A 23,019-nucleotide genomic window follows, 5' to 3' on the forward strand; every position below is an offset into this window, starting at 1 on the left:
TGGACAACCGGCGCAAGCAGCGGCGCAAGGACGCCCAGCTGTTGCAGGACTTCAGCGACTTCCTCAAGATCGGCAGCGGCCAGCAAGGGAAGAACGTCGTCTCGGCCCAGCTGGCCTTCGCCACCTACCAGTTCCTGAGCACGGGCGTGCGCGCCTTCACCTCCGAGTTCGTGACGCCCGCCGTGCTGCGCCGCCTGATGGCGCAGAACATCTTCTTCTCGCTCAAGCCGTCCACCGGCAAGAACATCTTCGACGCGGGCAAGCCGTGCGACTTCTTCACCGTCATCCTCGAAGGGCGCGTGCGCGTCACCGTGGGCAAGGAGAGCCTGGTGTTCGAGGCGGGGCCTTTCTCCTACTTCGGCCTGCCCGCGCTCGAGAGAGGCAGCTTCGTGCCCGACTACACCGTCACGCCGCTCTCGTGCGTGGTTTTCATGAAGATCGGCCACAGCGTGTACATGGCCGCACTGCGAGCGTCGCGCTTGGGCAGGCCGGAAGAACCGCCGGCCGAAGTGGCCGTGCAAGAGACCGCCGTGCTGTCTAACGGCGCCAAGCAGACGCCCGTGACTTCGACAGAGCTCAAAACAGCCGGGTGGTCCGGGCCGGCCAAGGCGTGAGCCGAGCCCCCTTTATTAAATATTTGCTTCAGCGCTGCTGCTGCTGCTGTTGCTGCTGCTGCTGCTGCTGCTGCTGCTGCTGCTGCTCCGGGGAGTCGTCCTCATTGGCGTAGCTCATGTACCGTATATCCGAAGAGCCGCTGCGTAGAAGCAGCGACTGGTTCTCCTGCCGGCCCGGCGGGTTCTTCAGCACGAACATCACCGGCGAGTACACGAAGCACACCGTGGCCGTCATGTACAGCAGCCTGCGGAGAAAAAAACCGCTCACCGTCGGCTCGCCGGGCCGTGCGACAAAAAAAGTGCTCTTACGCTCGGAATCCCAGGGTCTTCACGACGCTGCTGCTGATGATGGGCCCTGCGAAGAGAAGAGTCTTTAGAACTTAGAGGCATGCGAAACATGAAGCGACATGTGAAGTCGTCTGTTTTAGTTTTGACGGACGAGCAATACGCCTGGTATTTGCTGCCGAGATAGGTCCGTTCCAAGGCTCATGTCCTCGCTTTTTTCTAAACAGCAAGCTTGTAGGAAAAGGGGCGCCTCTCCTTCGATACAGCAGCGATCGGCTGGACTTCCCGGCATACAGCACAGTCTCGTAGACGCAGCCATGACCACAAGAACAGTCCTTTCACTTCAGAGTTACCCACAAAATCGCCCAAGAAAATTGTCCGCCGCCAATGACAAACCCTAACGACGATGCCTCGAAAGCTGGAAGAAACTACTGCTGATTGGGTTAGCGGTATAAATTTTAGCGCGCTGATTTTAAATTAGTCGGTAACAAGTTGTGCCTTTTGCGACCAAGATACATTCTGACGCTGTCAAAGCGGAGCCATACGTAGTGTGTGCACTTGGCAGAAGAAAAAAAAATTGGCCTCGCAAACGCACGCCTGCGAAGACAACTCGCTTGGAGGTGTGTTGCATTGAGACCACAGCCGCCACTTTTGATTCCTCCCATAACTGGCGTCACCGTGCGATCAAACCACCAAGAAAACGTGAATTGATGTTTACAACGGACTATCGCAAAATACTCCCTGTATACTGGCATACCCCAATGCTAAACGTATAGCACTGCAGCGACGCACCGTGGACCGAGCTACTATTGTTTGCGTGGTTCCATGTTGCGTTTTTTAGGTAAGCAAGAAATGAAAGGACCGTGACTGCTTGAAGTTATTTAAGTTTACTTTGTGCGCGCCATCTCCAAAGACGTGTAGTAGTATTTTTTCCTGTAAATCTGCTTTTCGTTAATGCGCAATATACCTGTTTTCTTACGTTTTTACGTCGGGTTATATGCCTGCCATTGCTATTTGCTGGTCTCTGTATCTGCCGCTTTCCTTTATATTATTGAAAATAAAGCGATTTGTCTTCGCATCATTTGTTCCGTGACGTCACGTCGCCCAACGATGAATGAGTGTGGAGGGAGCCAATGCGCGTTCGCCTTCATGTACCGGCAGCTTTTCGACACTTCTCCGCAGACATGAAGCGCTTGTTAGCACAAGACAGGTAGATATGCCGGAAGACGTCATACAACGCGGAGTATGCTTGACGTTGCTTGGTGTTATCCCACACGTTAAAACCTGACGTTGCTTCAAGTTACAAATATGCGTGACGTAGTCTTGATTTTTAGGCTATTTTGCTCTTCAGACTCGGTCTGTCCAAGCAAGAATAGTTTATAACGCTATCGCTTAAATGCAATGCAATTTGAAACCACGTACGCATGCATAGTGACGTTCAAAACAGTCTCATTAGCAGTGCGCTAAACACAAGGAACACAAGTGCACTCCACGCTGTCAACGCCTGCTCGCGCGTCGTGGACGAGTCTCAGCTGCTGTGCAGGCTTCAGACAAGCGCATGCTATCACACCGCAGCCGTCTTGCAGTCGTGGCGAGATGCTTCGCTTAGCCTCAGATTCGCATGCGCGGCCGGACCCAGGCAGCCACTTTTGGCTGCCCGTCCCTTTCCTGCAAAAAGGTGGCGAGTTCGCATGCGCTTGCCGGGATCGGAATGGTGGACCGGACACACAATGCGGCTTGTCTGGTCGTGGCCATCATGCTCTAAAAACGTACCTTCATAATAGGACGCGACAAAGTTGCGAGGGCGCAGCGCTGAATGCGTGGCAGTACCTTCCGCATCGAGTTTTGCTTTCGGCGGTATGGGGATGGACTGTTCCAGAATCACTGAGGCAATATTCCTTTGCTTGTCTCTCGAAAATGGCGTTTTCTTTCAAGTTATGCGCCGCCACCAGTTTCGGAGAAATAAAAAGCCCCTATGAAATGGCTACGAACAACTGTATATTAAACGATATGCTACATGCAATATTGTGCCGCAATCGGGTTCAACGTTGGTAGATACTGAAGTTCGTAGAATCAGTGCGCTAGTCACCTGGCTCGCCAAAAAGCGCCCGTGCTGACTTTCCGTCGGAGGAGAATAATGGAGTGCGATATTTCCTTCATTTTTTTTTACAGCGTAGCTGTGCGTACCGCATTGGGGGAAGCCATGTCGTCGTCGGCATCGTCTGCGCACGCCTCACCCTATGACTGTATGCTGCACCCGGCTACTCCAATACTGCCAACGGCGCACCCCAATTCCCCACCCTCACACGTCACCCCTGGCTGCGCCTGTCGCGCCGGGCGCCCGCTTTATATGGATGAATGAGCAACCGCGTGTGGCCTTGCGTGGTGGTCGCATGCATACCCTGTACTTCTAAACACTAAAAAAAAAATCCGCTAGGCATCACAATTTCAGACAACCCCAGATTACACTGAAATTCGCATCTCCAGAAACGTCCAGTAAATTCTTTTTTTTTTTCACCAAATTCGTCGTATGTAGTAGTATTTCGTTTAATTAATCGCCTAACCATCATCCTAAATATGTAGGCATGAAAAACTTGCTCACAGAATAGGCAGCGTGCCCATGCACTGTCATACACATGCACCTCATTTCTATCACTGCTTTGGTACTCCTAATCTCTGATGTGCGCACCATATACAGTCTTCACCCGCCGCGGTTGCTCAGTGGCTTTGGTGTTCAACTGCTAATCCCGAGATCGTTGGAGAGTATCCCGGCCACAGTGGCGACGCCACACAGCGCACTTAGAAGAACCCCAGGTGGCTTAAATTAATCCGGAGCCCTCTACTACGGCGTCCCCTATAGCCTATGTGTCGCTTCGGGGCATTAAACCCCAGTTACGCCACAATTTACTTTTTTTTTTGCCGCAGAGTGTTCCTCTCCTGCACTACGGATATGCCGACAAACCGTCATTAGTCACATAAACCATATCTGCTTCTTTTAGAAGCAGATGACAACGAAGTGACTACACACCTTCCCTCAGACACTTCCGTTTTCCTTCTTGTTTACTTCTTCCTTCCTTAGCATTCATTTTATTTTCGTCCAGGAAGTATTTACCTGAAAAACTCTCTGTGCCCCCCCCATTCTTGGCCAATCCCCCTATGTGGGCATGTGCCATTGTATGAGGGTAACAACAACAACACCTCCGCTTCACGATAAGCTGCGGTTAGGGCCGTACTTGTGTACACGTGCACCTACATCCTCCGCGATGCGTGCTTATTTCCAGAAGATGAGACTGCACATCCTAGCTTCTTTCAAAAACCCCTACAGTCCGCAATGTCAAGATGGCTCAGTGGTTCGCACAGCAGATCGTCTCTTTAGTCTGGCAAACATCTGAGACACTGAGCGGAATTGAGTTTTAGAGCTCAGCTCTCAGGGCGGCCGTTCCTGCGTTCCGCGTAGTCGGCGTAGCACGACACCTGCCAGTCGTGGCAGGCAGTAGCAGATCGAAGCGCCACCTGCCGCGGCGAAAGTGGAGGAATGGACAACTGGAAGGCGGCTGGCACGGGAAGATTCCGGAGGGTGACTAGCAGCCTAACACGCAACCTGCAAGAGTTGGCAGGTGGCGTGTGAAGTGCTGCGCTCAAATTTCGCAATATATCCACCATGGTATAATCGGCTGTCAATTTTTTTTTATTCCATGCATTTGCTTCCATCACAATGCTGCTGTGAAATCGCACACGGCTAGCGCCAAGATGGTTTATGGTTTATGGTGTATGGGGGGTTTAACGTCCCAAAGCGACTCATGATATGAGGGACGCCGTAGTGAAGGGCTCCGGAAATTTCAACCACCTGGGGTTTTTTAACGTGCACTGACATCGCACAGTACACGGGTCTCTAGAATTTTGCCTCCATCGAAATTCGACCGCCGCGGCCGGGATCGAACCCGCGTCTTTCGGGCCAGCAGTCGAGCGCCGTAACCATTGAGCCACCGCGGCGGCCGGCTAGCGCCAAGAGGCATTTCATCCTCGAAAACACTTCATTTCCAATCTCGACGCTGAAAGTAGTGTTAAGCACCAAACGGCACTGGTGCACATGCTCGCACACGCCCGACACCGAACATTTTCCTCACATGCACTCACCGGTGAATTCACTCGTTTCGCCGTCGTCATCATGATTATCATTGTTTTCTCGACGAGACTTCATCCCATGATCAATTTCATTTAGCCTTCGCTGTTCCTGCGCTTCGCCTTTGTCCATATTTAATAATTCCAGTCTCTGAGGGCTTCTCTCCCTGTCCCCACCACTGCATCAGTATACAGGCATACCTCTCGATATGCTTAAGCCGCCTCGTGGAATGCACATGCTTACCCCGTAAGAATTTCTCGCTTTCCACCAGGCACTAGAACTCCCAGCGATCAGTTTATGTCATCAGTTGCGTGCTCTAACAGCGCGCTGTGGAGCACCGCAACTTCCGCTCAGCTCTTCTGGAGAAACGTAGGGCATCGAGCTCGGCGTCCAACTGAACTAAAGAGCGCGCGAAAATAAAAGTAGCTGATTGGCCGGTTATCACACCGTGCTTCGGAACGGGATTATGACCGAGTATCGCTATCCGCGCATCGCATGCTGCAAGTTGAACAAGGCGGAATGCCTCCGTTACAGCAGAAAAGGCGAAACTAGGGTAGAGAAAACAAAAGGCGCCGTGGATAAGTCCTGTCTACAGCCGAATGAGGGAGGGGAGGCATCCTTCCACTCAGCTTGGCTGACGCAATAGCGAGGCGGAAATTTGCTGCCGGAGAGAACAAGAGTCGGGAACAAAGCCGGGATGCTGTCCAGAAAGATGGCACGTGCGCTGACACGATACGCATGCGCGAAAGCGTACTACGGTGATGCCAAGAGGAAAAAGTAAGTAAAGGCTGTAAACGATCAACATCATGCACAGCGAGAGGAGACGAGAATCACAGCCACGTCTTTCCTCTTTTAACGTTTACTCTCTCTCTTGTCTATACTGTGGGAAAGTAATGCAGCAGCTCATGTCATCACTAATTGACACCTTTGCTGCGCCAGCGTGCGACTATTATGAACTACGTGAAAGGACCCTGCCCAGTCAACCAAGAGGAGCAAGCGGCGTGTACTGTTTCGTTCACAGCGAGTGCAGTTTCCAAGATGGGATCCGCCGCGAACCCTCACGACGCTCGTAAAAAATTCGCAGCGCCCCTGGTGGGCACTGAGCATGGAGTGTTTTTTTTTTTTCCCCTCCATGGCGCTTAGCCTAGGGGTGGGGCGCGCGCTCACTTTCCGCCGCCAAATACGCGCAGCTCTCCACTCGCCGTCGGGTGATCCGTGTGCTGTGAGATTTCACTACTTAAAGATCGTCAGGTGGTCGAAACTATTCCGGAGCCCTCCACTACAACACCTCTTTCCCTTTTTTTTCTTTTTCGCTCCCTCCCTCATCCCTTTCCTCACGGCGCGGTCGAGGTGTTCACAGAGATGTGAGACGGTTACTGAAGCCTTTCTTTTCGTGAGAATAAATTTGCATTCTTATTTCTTCAGGTGACCATCGCGTGCACGGAGGCCATGCCTCGCGCCTTGTGCGCCCTTCGCTTCGAAACGGCTCTGGGATGCTCTGTTTGCACCAGTGTAAGGGTTAGAGAAAGAGAGAGAGGGCAACTTTATTTTAAGAAAGATTGGGGTAACGAAAAGGGCCAGTCCTCCCATCTCCATGGTGGGCCTCTTCCTAGGCCGGACGCCAGGTGGCCGACCGGCGACGCTATCCGGCGGTATAGGGGTTGAATTTTCGGTTCGTATTTTTGGAAAATTCGGCGGACTTTTTCCGGCGTTTATTTCTGATGCAAAATTTTCGGCGAATATTATTTTCTACGAGTTATTTTTATGGTTGGTTTCAGTGATCTACTGCGGTATTTTTGCGTGTTCAAAAGTCAGTTGGAGTTTATTTTGTCGTTTTTGTGAGCACAAATAGTCGATTTACCATAATTTCTGCACGAAATGCCCAACTTAGAGTTGTGCTTGTCAAAGCGATATCTCCATTTCTAAAAAAAGTAAGGCAAATTCAAGGATGAAGACAGAAGACGAAAACGCTAGTGCAAGTTTACTAGTAAAACTTCAGTTGTATGTAATTGTTCTTGTTAGGAGCATTCGTTAAAGGACGTGACTATAAAGTACACAATGACTCTAAAAGCAATATTGCGACTTCAAAAACGTTTGCCGCGAGCACGCATAACGTGCACAATTCTTTTTTTTCTTCCTTCTGTACGCGAATGACAGAACAATAAGGCAAACGTACATAAGGTTAACGTAGGTAACGTTACACTTGAATGCAATGAACACATTCAAGATTTTTGAGCCCAGAATGCTCGGACCGTCTTAAGTTCACAAAACCCAAAGCCCAACAGCGTATCAAATTATTCGCTCGTTTAACTTTTTCATTTGCTCACTCAACGGATATAAACCAACCGGGCTGAGAAGTTATACAAGCACATTTGATTTCGTCGGTTTCTTAACTTTGTTCTTGCGAAGACATCCCGGACAAAAGGCTGCCCAACATTGCTCCTTGGAAGAGTGAGAAGCGTCCTCATTTCTCCAAACGGGTGATGCGAACGACACAGATGTATTTCGGTGGCTAACATGATGTGCGTGCCGGCGAAGTGTGACCGATAACCTAATTACGTGGGGCTAGAAACTGCGCCAAGGTAAGGGCGGTTACCGTCACAGCATGTCCTACCCTAGCATCATTCAGGAAGGACCTACTTTTGCGGTGAAGCGACATTTTTTGCATGAGAACAAAAATTGCCAAATGCGTAAGAGAACTTTGACAAAAGGATGCTTGAAGGCAGAAGTGAAACTATTTGAGGGGCGAAGATGCTAAGTATACGTACCCAAAATGACAAGGTTTTCGGAAGACTGGTTTGCCGACACGGAGCTTGGCCTACTCCTCTTACAGTTTCGGCAAACATTCGTGCCATTAAAGGCGCGCAGAGTTGGCTTATCTCGTGAAGGTCTCTGCACGAGCGTGCTAAAGATGGGCTTTCTTTTCACTGGTATACTCAGCCGCTTTGATTACTTTCGTTTCTGCGACCAATAAATTATTCTAGGCTTTGTCATATACGACTAAAAAAAAAGAAAGGATGAATACTGATCACAGTGTTATCATCATGAAGCATTGTACGTGAATAGAAGGCGTTATGCACCTATTGCGAATGCTGAGCGATTGTTCGCACCCATTAAAGCCAGGTGACAAATCGCCCGTGGAATAAATCAAAGACACAGCAAAAATAAGAGACGATCAAACATATACTCTTCGCAGTGAAGGCAATTATCACGACGGAAATTCAAATCGCAGCAGAATATGTGATATTACTTTCACGCCACCGTTTCTCTTTGGTGCAATAAATACCGTTGCCAAAGAGCACCCGGTAATGTCCGGCATAGCACGTACTATCCGGACTGAAAATCTGAAAAGTTTCGAGCTCGCTCGCAGATTCGACACTGAACAAATTCCTCGCACTGCTAAAGAAAGGGTTTTCCTACAATATTTGTTTAAGCAAAGCCAATGTGCCATCTGTCATACATGCGGGAAGCCTGCTGGAAGATGAGCCTTTGTAACCCCTAACCCTAATGGCAAAATTTCTGTACTCCTACTGCTGCATTTGCAGGCGATGGAACAGTTTTGAACTTTCACATTGGTTAATTGTTTGCGCCTGAGTATTAGGACGCAGTTTTAGCGTTCTTAGGCACTTCAAAATTTTCGTAATTAGCTAATTTTAATTATGTTGTAATCTTATTTAGATAAGTATTGCTACCAGTTCTTGTTTTTTTTAATTTCTGCAACGTAGGAACCACTAACGGTGAAATACTGGAAGTTCGCGACTTCTCTGTCACGTTTTCGTTGCTTGGACATTGCGGGGTGAAACAGGCTGGGCGAAAAACTGCAGCTCCAACAGCGACAGTCATTTGTTGCACACTAATAGCCGCGCAACACTGAGTAGCGCTCGTACACGCTCGCCACAACTAGGATGTGGCACATAATGAGCCGAAGACTCCTTTCCCAAACTAGGGACAGTAGCCTGCACAAAATTACCTACGCGGTGGCCGTGTTGGTAATTTTAGAAGGCTTATTGCGTGTGAACCTTTTTTTACTTGCTGCTTTAGGGATTTGTACTTCCCTGGGGTTTGCTGTGCATCGAGTAGCTCAGGAATAAAAAATGACGACGAAAACAACGTAGTAGTCGGGCGTTAGCCAAATCCTTCCATATTCAACGTTTTCAGACGCTTCTCCCCATTTCTTGGGAAAAACTTAATTTCTTCCCCTAATTAGTCTCTGTAGGCTGGAGGGAAGCCAATTAGTTTTGCGACGCGAGATGCGAACTGTTGTTTTTCTACTGCCACGTACAAAATTTGGCACAAAGTGTCACACCGTTTCGAAACTGCAACGTAGAAAATCCATGCGGAATTTCTGAAGTATACACTGGAGAGATCGTGCGCGCACATAATTTTTTATTTTTTTTGCAAAGACTCAGGTGACAATGGAAACCCAGAATAAAATAATATTAATACGGATAATAAAATCTTCCTACGTGACTACGTTGGAGGGTGCGCTGCCAAGCTCACCGCTTTCAGAAACAATAGTGACGGGGCACACCTTGCTGAGAACTGTAGGGCTTGCACTAAATGTGAACAACGTTTCTGTGACGTGAGGATTCTGGGCCCAAGTAAACCACAAACAGCTTGCGACACCATGGAAGCCTATTAAATAAAAAAATGCGGCAGCAAACTGTGTGAGCAACATTTCAGTTGTCTTGCATCACTCCGAAATGAACTTTCTTTCGCGCTCTTTTAGCTAAGCCAGGCAGCACATTTCTGAATGTCTTTGACGCATGCGCCTGTGCAAGCGGGCGCGTATAGCATAATCTGTGTGTTTCGCCTCCCAATACAGAGTTGTTAGTAGAATCGCACGTATGCGCTAAGGCTACGAATGTAGCAGCACATTACAGACTAACACACGACGGTTAACACTTTTTCGAAACACTGCTTAAAACGTTCAATAGCTAACAAAAAAAGAAAAACACCCCAGTCGCGATTTTAAGGTCACTAAATTCGCATGAAAGAAATCGATCATCCGCTTGGTGTAGCACACTCAGAAAAAGCTGCGAGATGGATTTGTATACGTAATTGTGTGCAAAGCGTCTTAGAGGGTTAGTGACAAGTACTCACAGGAAGAGGGTGGTCTCGCTGCTGTGCCTCAGGCCCCACAGGCTATCTTATCTTTTCCCATGTTCGCCTCAAGAACGGTGCCACCGCCTCAACGTCACGGGCGTGCAAACGAAGACCTTGCGCCTTATCACGTAATGACCTCTTTGCTCTCACTAGTTTTTTTTTCTCTTAATCATCCTTTTAATTCTGCAGCTGGCCAAAGGCAATAATAGCGGCCATGTCGCCATTTTTATGAGCAGCTGTCGTGAGCGATAGGCGGAAGAAAAAACTGCCCCTTTCGAGGAATCCGTTCAAAATGCCTAACCACTCATCTCTGTTATAAATCTAGAGCATTTTGACCCCGCAACGATGTCGCTTTATTTGGGCCAAAAATAGTTGTTGGTACAATACTGTGAAATAATGCCTGTAAAATTATGTTAACAAGAAGAAGGCTTGTGTACGAAATTCATCTTACAGGAACGTGCTTAGGACGCAGTGTTTATGGCTCTGAGCCGAGACTCAGCTCAGGACCAAGCCCCCATTGGCTTTACTGGCATTGCCTGTGGCTATTTTGAGCAGTTCAAGAATAATTGATTAGGTTAGTTTGAAGTGAGTATGGTTGTATTTTTCTAGACAGCCAAGAAGAACGCTCTTCCACTTTCGCTCCAGCAACATGCTCGAGTTCTAGCTTTAAGCTTTTGCTCATGTTAAAGCCGCCGCCGTGCATCAGTGGTTATGGCGCTCGGCTGCTGACCCGAAAGACGCGGGTTAGATCCCGGCCGCAGCGGTCGAATTTCGATTGAGGGAAAATTCTAGAGTCCCGTGTGCTGTGCGATGTCAGTGCACGTTAAAGAACCCCAGGTGGTCAAATTTTCCGGAGCCCTTCACTACGGCGTCCTTCATAGTCTGCGTCGCTTGAAGGCTTTAAACCAAACCTATTTGCTCATGTTTCATAGGACACCCCGCACAAAATTTTTGGCTGGTAAACTCATACTGCCAGTTTGAGATAGTGGTGAGCATATTTTCAACTGGCTCCATAAATATCCATTGTTGAAATTTTATCTTCTCTGGGAACGAAATCTCAGTCGCGACCCAAAAGCACTGTTTCATGAGTCATGACTTCATGCAGCTACATCGCACTACTTTAACAAAAGAAACTCGTGACGTCAATGCCGAAAGGACTCAGAGATCACTGTTTGGAAGTGAATTGCGGTTTGGCTGTGCATTACGAGTACTCACCTATGGGGCAGAAACGTGGAGGGCAACGAAAAGGGTTCAACTTAAACTGAGGACCACGCAGCGAGCTATGGAAAGGAAAATGGTAGGTGTAATGTTAAGAGAACGAAAGCGGGCAGAGTGGGTGAGGGAACAAACGCGGGTTAAAGACATCCTAGTCGAAATCAAGAGGAAGACATGGGCTTGGGGAGGGCATGTAATGCCAAGGGAAAATAACCTATGGTCCTTAATGGTAACGGAGTGGATTCCAAGAGATGGCAAGCGTACCAGGGGGCGGCAGAAAGTTGGGTGGGCGGATGAGAGTAGGAAGTTTGCAGGCATAGGGTGGGCACAGCTGGCAAAGGACAGAGTTTATTGGAGAGACATGGGAGAGGCGTTTGCCCTGCACTGAGCGTATTCAGGCTGATGGTGATGATTGTTGTGATGACGATAGCCCTGTGCATCCACTCTTCAAATGCTTTCGCTATGGTTTGATCGTCTCACGACGTTCACTCAGAAATCAAAGCCAACAAAAATTGTCGACGCTTTTTAAAAAGTGCAGGTTAATGGGCAGGAATTTGTTATTTTTGCATCCAAAAGCTGAGTCGTCGAGCAAGTTTTGTGCCGATAAGTACAGATCTTGCTTTGAATCGGTCATTCATTTCCAAGGCGCATCGCTGGCGACCGCGAAGCGCGCCGATGCGGCTTAAAATATCCAAACAGAACCGAAATCAAACATAAAATTCCGGCGCTTTGTGCACTTTGTTCAGGCGCTTCTAGCGAGCGAGCTGCTCACTGCACACACGGCTTCGTAGCAATAAGTGCTTCGTTATTTATGTTTTTTTGGTCAACACTAAAGGACGTGCGTCCGTTAGCGTCTTCAGCGCCCGTTAGCGGGGGCTTCTCTTCACGGAAACAAGTTCACTGGAGCATTTGGTAGCGGATGGCCGAAGGCTCCGAATCAAAGAGAACGAAGGGAAAACAATCGAAGGCGATTAGGCCCATCTGTTTCTCCTGTGAGACTCTCTACGTGACTGTTCAAACGATGTCTCTCTCTTTCTTTACGTTTTTAAAATAAACACAGCGGAAAACAACTCTAGAAGACAATCGATTATGCGAGCATAACAACACGGCAAGGACGAGAGGAGGGGGGGGGGGGGGGGGGGGGGGCGATGCGGCGGAGCACGCTCAGATGCGAGTGGGTGCTCCGTGGATCCCGGCGGAGCTGCGCAACGAGCAGCAGCGGAGGAGCTCCTTGTTACAGTCCGATGCCGATGCTCCTTCCCCTACAGGCGGCGCCGTGACGCGTGCGGGTTTCCACGGGCGATGTCACGTCCGTCCACTCGTTCGGCGGTCTCTGCTGCCGACAGCGAAGCGTCTGCGCCTCTCAGCAGCTTTGTTACCGTCTGCGCGGGCGCTGCCGGCCGTCTCGTTTTACGGCGGAAGCCGTTATGCGGCGCCTTGCTGAGAAGAATGCGCCGCGCAGCGATGTCTGACTGGAAAGCTGGCCTGCAGTTGGTGGCCTTTGTGTAGAGGCGGTGTTGGATTTTGAGATAAGCAAAGAAAGTTAGCTGGGGCGTTAAAGTGCACACAACGAGCGCTTTCTCGGCCTCATGCCCTCCCGTATAAGTGGTCTTGGCCTCCGTCGAAGTCTTCCCGGCATGAAGGACAAAGGTTGTCAAGCTTGCGTCGTTCTTGTTATTTTTTCTTCTCTTGGCTCATGACCGTTGCAACTTTCGCTGCATGCTGCTCTCAGGAATAAAGCGTATTGTTTCTAAATCTGGATGCGACACAAGGGCACGTACACGGTCAGTGCGAATACATATGCCAAAAAGGGTGACACTACGGACAATTTATGAGCTGCCTACGAATGCATCTGAATATGCAGGGTGTGGGCGTAAAATATAGAGATGGTGGCTAAGCGCGTGCCCTCCACGGGTCGTATTCAGCCAGTGATCGAATAGGATGAAACATAGAACGAAAAAAAAAAAAGGGGGGGGGGGGGACGAGATCTAGACAGCGATATCGCTGCCCAACCAACGCAAGAACGCCTCTGCTTTCGCCCAAATGCCGCCAAAGGAACGTCACGTAAAGACGCGACGCTAGTTGAACAGGCTACACTAGCTATGTTCGAAAGCTACAAATGTCCGCTATGTTCAGCACGTATGCGCCAAAATATGCAAACAACGCAAAAGATCTCAGACATCTCAATGTATGTGTAGTGGGTGAGTTTTCCTCGACAAAGGGCGTCGCTAACAACAGCTGGTGCTCAGACACCCAAGATGAGAATGAAAAGAGCTGTAGAAACGGAGTACCGTATAATATCTTGCGAGATAACCAGCCCCCCCAAAATGTAGAACGATTCGAGAGTAAGTGGGATGCGGGCCAGTAGAGCAGACTGTGTGCATGCACGCATTGTCATGTTTAAGATCACTCCCACCCAATCGTGTCCTTGGTTGTCGTTCTTACAGCTTTCTTTTAATAATCCTGTTGGGTAACACTGCAGCAGTAACCGTCCTTGATTTCTTTTTGCCTCCCAGGATAGTCACCACCATTTTTTTGCTGATACTTTGAGTGAGTGAGTGAGTGAGTGAGTGAGTGAGTGAGTGAGTGAGTGAGTGAGTGAGTGAGTGAGTGAGTGAGTGAGTGAGTGAGTGAGTGAGTGAGTGAGTGAGTGAGTGAGTGAGTGAGTGAGTGAGCGAGCGAACGAGCGAGCGAGTGAAACTGTGGCCTCGTCCTTTTTGTTTTTGATCGTAACCGGGAAGGATACATGATGTTATCTGACGCTCATTCACTGAATCACGCAATAATTCTAGTAAATCCCGTGTAACGATGTCAAAACTTGTCTAAATTAGTCGCTGTTGAATCTTACCTACATTTTGCTTTTCCGCCATTCCATACGGATGAGCTTTACCTCATTCGTCAAAACGTGAGGCACCCATAGAGATGAAACTTTCCTGACTTGAAGATTACCGTGCAGGAATTTCGACACTGCCGTCGAAAGAGTATGCAGTGCCGTTCACTGTCCTCAAATGTTACGCAAATGCTCCCGTGTCTATTTTTTCCCTCGCATATGTGACGTTTGTTTCAACACGACTGTCGGAAGCTCTCCCCTTTCCTTGTCTTTCATTGTTGAAGCCTCTCTGAGTTCTTGAGATGATCAAAAATTTGTCGCGCGGCAAGGTCCCTGACAGCCCGTCGAAAACGCTCAAGACTCACACTTGCGTAAACCCCTTTCAGAAGGATACAAAATCATTGCGCGGAAGTGGTTTCTCTTAAGCTACATTGTAGACGGTGACTGCGTGCCAAGCAGGAGGTAAGAAACGCGGTCCTGCCAGAAATGTTAGCGACAAGCCGGGCCAGTTGAAACTCATTGCACAAGAAACAAAGTGAGCAGCTCTTGATTGTATCTCCTTCAGCGAAACGAAGACTCTTAATGTAGCCTGCCCCAAGATTTCCTTAGCAGCCCCTGTGCACGTAACATTCCCCGAAAAATCTTTACCGCGGGTCGCCATAGTGATTGCGTGTCTTGCGCGTGCGAGTTGGCAAGCATGAAATGAGTGGACGCGCGAGCTCTCAACACGCGTTTGCAATACCTAATCCAAAGGGTCATTGATATGTAAACAGTGCTAATTTGTACGGGAGCCAAAACTCGAAATTTTAACTGCTTCTCCTGTACAGCCTCCGGTGAATCATCAGGTCTTAATTCCTTGCAGTACGCAATGGACGCGGGACGAAGTAGCCCGGGCGGTTTGACTCGTCGCTGTGGCTCAGTTGGCTTTGGCGTTCGGCTGCTGAGCTCAAGGTCCCGGGATCGAATCCCCGCTGCGCAGGCCGCATGCATTTCGATAGGGGCGAAATGTAAACACCCCTGTGTTCGGCGTGATGTAAGCGCACGTTGATGCGTTCTGGGTAATTTGAAATCAATCTGGAGCCCTACGGCGTTTCTTAAAGGCCACTTGCAGCTTTGGGACGTTTAGCCCCATGCACCGCCATAGACGCACATTAAGCAATTTGCTCCAGCACCCAATAGAACTACAGAAAACAGATGAGACTGAAATGGGCTGACTGCACAAATATGATAAACACAATAAACGGGTGGAGTGTTATACGGGGAAAATACGCAACTAAATCCAAGAACACATCAATCTGCAAATCACGCAAGCACAGCAAAGGGCAGATAGAATGCCAATGATCCTTCCACCGACGGTGCAGTGTGCCGACACCTTGCAAGAGGGCGCACTGAAAGAGAGGAACAGCGCAAAGGACGAATGACCATGTAAAGAAAGAGACAGACAGGTGCTGTCCTTCGCTGTTTCTCGTTTTCAGTGTGCATTACCAACTCGCCCACTAGGCTATATGACTAGGGCACAGGTGGGATATCGGCCATCGAGCACTTGCATTGTGGTGTGGAACAATGACAAGAAATTAGAATGCCACCATAGCTGCTTACAAATCTGCGCTCACTGCAGCACACGTTTACTGCTGGACGGCACTCAAAAACTACGCGATGTTTTCATATTTTCAATCAAGTTAATTCGTCGAGCAGTATTTCCGTCGTGCAATAATGCTGTTTGTGGGAAGTCGCAGTGAATCAAGATGTGAAGCGAACCTGTATCTAAACAATACGTTTCAAGGATTTCAAATATGCACACTACATCGAGAACACTGCTTATAAGGAGAAGAAAAAAAAGTAAGTCTATATCATATACTTTCCGCACTACGCCTGACTACGGTTCTGCTGCATGCGAGTTGACTGGTTGCGACTCGTAAGTTGTTTGGATAACGACGCCCATGTCACAATAAACAAGGTGTCCATTTGTAAAGTAATGTGTGTACCGTAGGGCGACACCGCAGAAAGCATAACTACGCCATCGCTATATACTCAGTCAGCCCAATCACGGCCCACGCAAACTAGGGACCTTACGTTTGACGCCAAGAACTCAACCGGTGTGCCGCGAAATACGAATTTGCTTATTGAAATGCGAGTTCCTCAGTGAAAAAAATTACGCAGCTTTTCGCACAGAACCAATGAGGTGTCAGTTGGAGTGGTACAGCTAGTCGATCGCACTAAAGACATGAAATTCAAGTTGAGTTTATAAGGCCTCGTGAAAAGATTATATAGAAGATGTTCGTCGAAATAAAGACGAGAATAAGATCGTCAAGCGCAAGCGCAACCTTAGCCGTGGTTTCTGCGCGCACTCAGTAATAGCAGCATCGCAAAACCTCCTTAAGTACGGCAACGGTTATCTCTCGTGCTCGCACTTGAACACGTCTGAGTCCGGCAGGCGTGCTTCTTTCGCAAATGTGAGAACAAACTGTACAAGGACAAGCCGTTCGAGGCATGACATGCGTTGTTCTCAGATAAGTGGCCTTGCGCAGCGCTTTGAGCGGCAAAGGTAGGTCTATTTGAACCTATGGGACCTTCCTAGTTGGCTGCAAATCATTCTGCGGCATTTACACAGGCAAAGTAAGCAAGCAGAATCACTCTCTTCCTTTACTACACATTGATAGCCAGTATAGTGCCTGCTGCCTTCTTCTCTGGTAGCTCAGGCCTAACTTCCTTAGGCCTCGAGGAGAGTAATGTTGTGAGAAGTTAATGAACTTTTTAGAGTTTCTCACTACAAAGCGCTCTAGTACTCCCATCGCTTAATTCCATAATTAAACGTCTATGCTCGCTCGTCTGTTTATTTCCACACGTTGGTGCAAGTAAATTCCAACAGTGACTCCGAGCAGAATAGCAGAGGACACACGACGTATGCACTAAGCAAAGCGCTACTACTGCAAGCCCCCTGAACCGTGGCAAATAATGACAAGGGCTTTTTGTTCCACTGCGGTGTGAGCACTGCGGTACGGCCACTGCGGTGTGAGCAAGGCTACGTGACCGTAGCTGAAGCAACAATGGTTTCGTCCCGCATTATGAAATGGTAAATGAATACAAGTGATCTACGCTCGCAGGATTAGCCTACGAAATAAACAGCATATTTTGAATTCGGCATTCGGTGACACGCAGCGGTTATCCCGACTTTGTTTTAACTTTTATCTGTTCAGGCAGCGCAAACTGCAGGCAGAGCTGCAGTTTGAAGTCCAAAGCGTTGCAGAAAATAATACTTTATGGAAAATACCTCGCCGACTTCACTCACAGTTCGACAAGATCGCACTTTCTGAACACTTCAACATACTCTTGGGTAACACCTTAGCGCATAGTCCTCTGTGTCTCACTTGTGAACATTTTCATGCTGCGCTAAGTTTGGTTTGGTTTATGGGGATTTAACGTCCCAAAGTAACTGAGGCTATGAGGGACGCTGTAGTGAAGGTCTCCGGAAATTTCGACCACCTGGGCTTTTTTAACGTGCACTGACATCGCACAGTACACGGGCCTCTCGAATTTCGCCTCCATCGAAATTCGACCGCCGCGGCCGGGATCGAACCCGCGTCTTTCGGGCCGGCAGCCGAGCACCATAACCGCTCAGCCACCGCGGCGGCTGTTGCGCTAAGTTGCTACCTAAGATAATGAAGCACCAACTAGCGCAGCAGAACGTTTTGCTTGACTACTGCATACTTAATAACGCTATGGAGACCAGGGAGGAAAAGCGGATCGTAGTCATATACATTAGCAACAGTACGTCATGAAGAGTAAAGGGCAGATCGATTTTATCGTCATTTGTAGGAGATACTAAAAGAACATGTTTCACCCTAATAAAAAAAAAACATGCTTGATAGTTTGCGGCTGCCTACGTAGTTCTTGCCATAAATGGTTGAAACATTTCTTTCTATTCCACCCAGAAGATTTTTATTGGGTGATATAAACTGTACATCAATGAATGTACAGAAAAAGGTCCCAGAGCACGATGACTGTATGGGGGACCTCCTATAGGTAGATATAAGAATTCAAATGCAATAAAAATAAACAATAACAGCTGTTCACAGTAGAAGGACAGAAAAATCAGTATGAACAGAAATGAGGAAAGCAAGACCCGAATAACGCGCGTTATAAAGTATCATCGAAAAATTCCGGTAAGACCATAAAATATGAATGTAGTTAACGCTTAAAATACTTAAAGATGCGGAACGTTTAATGTCAGTAGGAATGTGGTTTCAAACTAACAATGCAGAAAAAAGGTTTGTCTGTCATAATTAGTATACGCTGTTGGGAACAAGTAGTTGTCCTTCGTGGCAAATCTTGTTAAATTGTTGTTAATGAGCTCGCAAGTCTCAAACAAATTGATTGGAAAAAGGCTCTTGACAGCGTTAAAAAGAACGATTAAAAGTTTGATATGTGATGGTCATGAAAAAGTCAAATTGTGCTGCTGCGTTGTGGCATAAATGTTATAATACGGATGTCTTGATTTTGTAAATGTTTTAATGGAGCTATGTGAGCTTCATAAGTGTTTCCCCATAAAGATATGCAATGTGGCTATGAATGAAAGCAAAATAGAGGGAACGTAATGTTTCTGGAGAGAAATAGTACCGCGCTTTTACTAATACACGGACGCCGTATGCACTTTTTTTTTTAAGTGCTCTATATGTTTTGTGAACTTCAAATGGGAATCGACGACAACCCCAAGAAATATACAATGGTTGACAGCTTTTATGGGATTACTAGAAATGTTAATTACAGAATTTGTGGCACAACCTTATGACCTGAAGTGAAGACGATTGATGTAAGTTGTTTTGGAGGTATTCATACATAGGCAGTTACGACGACACCACAGAATAACAATACTAATATCAATGCTAAATTTCGTAGTTAAGGAATTTAATGATCTATCAGTAGTTAGAACGGTGGTATCGTGCGCGTAAAGAAAGTCCTGTGAGTAAGTGAGGAAGTCGGGCAAGTCATTAATGTAAACCAAGAATAAAAACGCTCCCAGCACAGAACCTTGAGGGACGCCTCTACGGTCAAAAGATCCGAAAGCACGTTAGAGATACAAACCGCTTGCTCTCTCTCAGATAAGTAGGTTCTAATAAGGGTTAATTCCGGACCTACGATGCCCATTCCCTCAAGCACAGTTAAGTCAACAAATATTACGCCAGGAAAGCTTCCCTTATCAACAGCGGTCTTAATTTTGTCACTAAAAGACGACAGAGTAAGGTTAGTAGAAAACCCTGGTCGGAATCCTAATTTATGTGATAAAACGTTAAATATGAAAAGTGCCTAGTAAGGCGTGATTCAAAGCACTTTTCAACTAACTTGCTAAAGAATGGTAGTATGGATATAGGACGATAGTCGGAAATGAAACTTCGATCTCCGTTCCTCAAAATAGGTATAATTTTGACTTTCTGTAATGAGACCAGAAATACGCCAGGTTTAAAAATCAACTTGATGATTAAACAAAATGGCTCTGCAATGAGATGAGCGATTCATTTCATGTGAATTGGACGGATACAATCAAGACCTGGGCTGGTACGTTTTAATTCTGGTTAGTACTTCGTAAGGGGTTACAGGAAAGAGAAAAAACGACCGGGGGCTTCGCGGATATGACTGGTCGAACATGACAGCGCGATCTGATGTACCGATCACGAAATTACGGTCAAGCACGTTTGTTATGTCCAAAGGTCGATCGCAAATAAAACCACTGCATGATTGCACATGAATGATTGGTAGATCTTGCGAACTGTTCAAAAATGAGTTGACAAGTTTCCACTTTTGCTTGATGTTGTTACCAGCTTCATTCAGTGTGGAATCACAGTACTTTCTTTTAGCCTCTTTTAATAATTTATTCAGAGTATTGCAGTGAATAGTGTAGCTTGTCTTAAGTCGAGCATTGAAAGGGCGTTGTTTAGTTGTAGGATTTTACAGATGAAGCTTTTGTATGCAACTGAAAAAAGAATGTTCTGGGATCTGCAGGTATTTTCCTCCTAATTTTTTGAACCCGCTTTTTTTTCCTTCGCCTCTAGTGCGTATAGTGGCCCATATGCAAAGCTGAAGGAACATATGGAGTCTACTAAATGTCTATTTGAACATTGAGCATCGCATAAAACAAATATCTAAAGAAAATTGGACCAAGAGACAAGGAATTTGCATTTTAAGACAGCTTGTCTTAAAGAGAACCAACATATTAAAGTAATAAAGTAATAAAGGAAAGCATAAAGTCAGGCCGAGATTACAAACGTCAGACGTAAATATAGGTTCGTAAGAATGCGTCGTGTTGATATCTGATTCTCACTATTTGTAATCGCCGAATGAAATGGTTTTACATGTTCCCCAAATACTAAAGGTAAGTGCAGGACTCTCTGCCATACTGGTTGCCGAAAATGTATTGTTTCGAGTGATTTTACATTCACTGTCAAATTCTATACGCAGTTACTGTAAACCGTACTGACTTATTTTACGAAACAGACCGTGCAGAGACCTGCGTAGTCAAGATTGGTGCTACGTTTCCTGCCTGAGCTCAGGCGGTGCTCTGCTACGTTTGGGATCACCTGTTCAAGATTCTTGCGAACTATTCCCATAAAGTGATTACGATCTTGAGGATGATGGGCTTTTATGGCGCAAGGGCAGCTTTGGTTAAAGAATGCCATGGCACAATCTATTTTTGTCTACTCAAGGTAGGGTCAAAGACCCATTTCCCAACTATTTTACCCCGATAAGCCGAGCACCAGGCCAGGGCGAAGCTTCAACCCATTGCAACACAGATGGATATAACCGGCGGCACTGCAGATCGAAACCCGCACCTCCAGCATGCGAGGCGGATGCTGAAACAATTAAGTCAGCGCTACGCTTTATTACGATCTTATTATCGATGTCTTCTACTTTGCCGGATTGCCGATTTTGGGTATTAGCATCGTATTTGCGCGCCAAAACTTCTGTGGGTAAAAGCTTGTTTAGAAACAGCTTTGCGAGCACCTTCCAAAGCAGAAACGATTTGATGTTTAAACGTCTCATTAAGGGTCACGATAAACCCTTAGGACCCTGAGGACCTAAGGATCGTAGGTGCCAAGATAAAGATGATGGACAGTTTTTTTTTTTTTGCAGTTTTTGCCGCGCAAATTTCTTCTGCTAGTTTCCCCCAGAGGTCGCAGTCGTCTATGGGCAATAAAGCTAGGAATACTACTTCAAATGTGGTAGGTCGCCAGTAAATCGCCTTCTATGGTTTGAACACTGTGCGCACTCTAATATGCTTTTTTTTCCACAGGGTTTTCATATAGTATTCCCAGACATGTCGTAGCGTGTTTAAGTCCACCACGCTTACTCTCACTCTTCTCAACACGAAAACAATTTTTGAATAAAGAATTCAGCCTGGGACAGGGTGTCACTCGTTCGATGAGTGCCCGGCACTCTCTCGGTTTTTAGAAGAACTCAGGATTGGGCGAGTTGGTGGTGATCCATCGTATTAAAAACCAGCGCTAAAAAACACAGAGGACGAGACGAGACACACGGAAGCGCCTTCTGTGTGTCTCGTCTCGTCCTGTGTCTGTGTTTTTTAGCGCTGGTTTTTAATTAAATTGGTTTTTAGAGTGTGCACAATTCAGGCATCGAAGAATAGCCGCGATTGCGCGTTACGCACACCTGAAGGAAAACTACACGCAGGCAATTATTTCTTCGCCCTGCGGAGCGGAGGAGACTGTCGCTACTTTCTCATCGCCTGCGGCTGAACATACTTCATGGCACCCTGAGACTACAAGCTGCGAAGTTTTTTTCGTATTTCTTGCCTGGTACCAGAAATCTAATACGGTTCTTACCGGGCAGCCATTGAAAGAGCATCGTATTCAATAATCACTGTGGGGGGGACTCCGTGGCCTTTTTTTCGCTCAGCACTATTTCGCGGGTTTCTCCTCCGGCCGATGCGGCCAAATCTTGAAGGAGTAAAAATGCGAAAACGACCGCACACAGAGATTTCCCTAGCTAGTAGAAAACTGTTCCAAGCCCTCCACCCCAGCCTGCAAAAGAGCATTGATTTTTTTTTAAACATTTAGACAAATTCGATACTCTTTCCTGTTAATGCTTATTTTTGATATCGATCTTACAAGCTTCCTTGGTCAGACACTAACACGCCGCTTTTGTTTTTCGTCACGCTACGAGCATGAATTTACAGAAGTGATGGCGGACAGAATTAAGCTCCGCGAGAAAGAAGTGGTAGGGGCTTAATTAACGAAGTTAAACCGAGTAGACGCGCGAAAGCATGTGTTCATTCCTCCATTGTAGTGGACGCGTAAGCTCTCCCTTAAGGGTATGAAGCGGTAGTTTTATTTGGTTAATGCCCATATATGCACAATTGGCCACTCTCTACTCAACCGATCCCGGCCGCGGTGGTCGAATTTCGATGGAGGCGAAATTCTAGAGGCCCGTGTGCTGTGCGATGTCAGTACACATTAAAGAACCCCAGGTGGTCGAAATTTCCGGAGCTCTTCACTATGGCGTCTCTCATAGCCTGAATCGCTTTGGGACGTTAAATCCCCATAACCCATAAACCATAAACCAAACTCTCTACTCAACATTCACAGATCGCGACGAGTCCTTATACCACTACCAGCGCAGTTGCGCAGCGATTAAGCGATTAAGCAGCGTGAGTTTGCAGCTCTTTTGTACATGATTGTACACGCACGCGCGCGCAGCAGCGTGGTGAAAAATTAGCGTGGCCTAGCGGATACAATGCAAAGCTTTCCAATGTTGAGTGAGGCCTGGCCTTTCCTTTCACAACATACACAGCGACACTCGGAACTCCCAGAACGAGGCGAAGATAAGGACACCCACCC

The 23,019-nt window shown here is 47.3% G+C and overlaps 2 protein-coding genes across 4 annotated transcripts in view; one reads left to right on the plus strand and one right to left on the minus strand.

Annotated features, from left to right (window-relative positions):
- LOC144113017 (unextended protein-like) overlaps nucleotides 1-1,977 on the plus strand; it is a 32,574-nt gene extending 30,597 nt beyond the window's left edge. The window contains exon 4 of one of the 3 annotated variants that reach the window (XM_077645892.1): nucleotides 1-1,977. In XM_077645892.1, the coding sequence (XP_077502018.1) occupies nucleotides 1-614 (614 nt within the window). In that variant the 3' untranslated portion in view covers nucleotides 615-1,977. The other 2 variants (XM_077645891.1, XM_077645893.1) reach the window with 2 other exon arrangements.
- The window catches only part of Vmat (Vesicular monoamine transporter), a 27,507-nt gene continuing 5,130 nt past the window's right edge, over nucleotides 643-23,019 (minus strand). The window contains exons 6-7 of the mRNA XM_077645894.1: nucleotides 924-969; nucleotides 643-859 (exon numbers count right to left, since the gene is read on the minus strand). Coding sequence (XP_077502020.1) covers nucleotides 643-859; nucleotides 924-969 — 263 coding nt within the window. The remainder of the gene's footprint in view (nucleotides 860-923; nucleotides 970-23,019) is intronic.

This window comes from Amblyomma americanum, chromosome 1 (assembly GCF_052857255.1).
Source record: "Amblyomma americanum isolate KBUSLIRL-KWMA chromosome 1, ASM5285725v1, whole genome shotgun sequence".
In the NCBI taxonomy this organism is placed as follows: domain Eukaryota; kingdom Metazoa; phylum Arthropoda; class Arachnida; order Ixodida; family Ixodidae; genus Amblyomma; species Amblyomma americanum.